This window comes from Aphanomyces astaci (genome assembly GCF_000520075.1).
Source record: "Aphanomyces astaci strain APO3 unplaced genomic scaffold supercont1.73, whole genome shotgun sequence".
NCBI classification, from domain to species: Eukaryota; Oomycota; class Saprolegniomycetes; order Saprolegniales; family Verrucalvaceae; genus Aphanomyces; species Aphanomyces astaci.
Window position 1 is genome coordinate 183,519 of NW_009798336.1, and position 772 is coordinate 184,290.

The 772-nt window shown below is 60.2% G+C and overlaps 1 protein-coding gene across 1 annotated transcript; it reads right to left on the minus strand.

Annotated features, from left to right (window-relative positions):
• Positions 1-89: 89 nt before the first annotated feature.
• On the minus strand, positions 90-584 carry H257_15685 (hypothetical protein; the record flags this gene model as incomplete). The annotated part of the gene is made up of 2 exons (XM_009843857.1): positions 90-140; positions 177-584. 2 exons carry the CDS (start codon positions 582-584, stop codon positions 90-92), a joined length of 459 nt encoding a protein of 152 aa, XP_009842159.1.
• Positions 585-772: the final 188 nt, after the last annotated feature.

A 772-nucleotide genomic window follows, 5' to 3' on the forward strand; every position in this document is an offset into this window, starting at 1 on the left:
AAACTAGCCAAACCAGGAAGGCCCTCAACCGGGCAGTTGCGATACAGCGCACTAACCGATGCACTGCACAGCTACGACATCTTCTACGCCTACACGAGGCGGCACCACGAACTGGCGCAGAATACACCCGACTTGCTCACCTAGTAGAATGGCCCAAGTGGATCCGTAACCCCAACCTGCTCCCCACCTCGTGCTGGCACCGCGTTGGAGCCATCGCGGTTGGCGAATGGTGGACCACAATGCCTACCCCACAGGACCCAGCCCACGACTGGGACCACTGGCTCCGACAGGGCATCACACGCTGGACCAATGTGTGCCGCAAGCGTCGGGACTGGCGTACTACCAGTCTCCGACAAACGAGGGTGCAACAACTTACTGCATGGTTTAACTGCCGCCAAACCCGTAAATTCCTCCGCTCGGCCCTCGGTTCTACCGTACCGCCAATATCTATCCAGAGCGTTATTGTCCGCCCAGCAGATGGACCCCCGAGGTACAGCTCCGACCGTGACGAAGTCGCCGCGGGTCTCCGCCACCTTCTGGACAACTGGATCCCCCCGGCCGAGAAAACAACGCGACCCCGACATCTTGACACCGGCCTTGAGGCCGACCGCCACAAGTCCCCCACTTTGTCCGGGACTGGCTCCTCCATGACATGGATCGCCCCGACGCAGTTGCAGACGTTTTTCAGTCCACTGAGGGCACCACTTGGGACACCTACCACTATGATGAGGACATGCAAGCCCGCTGCGACCGACACGTGTCTCCCCAGGAT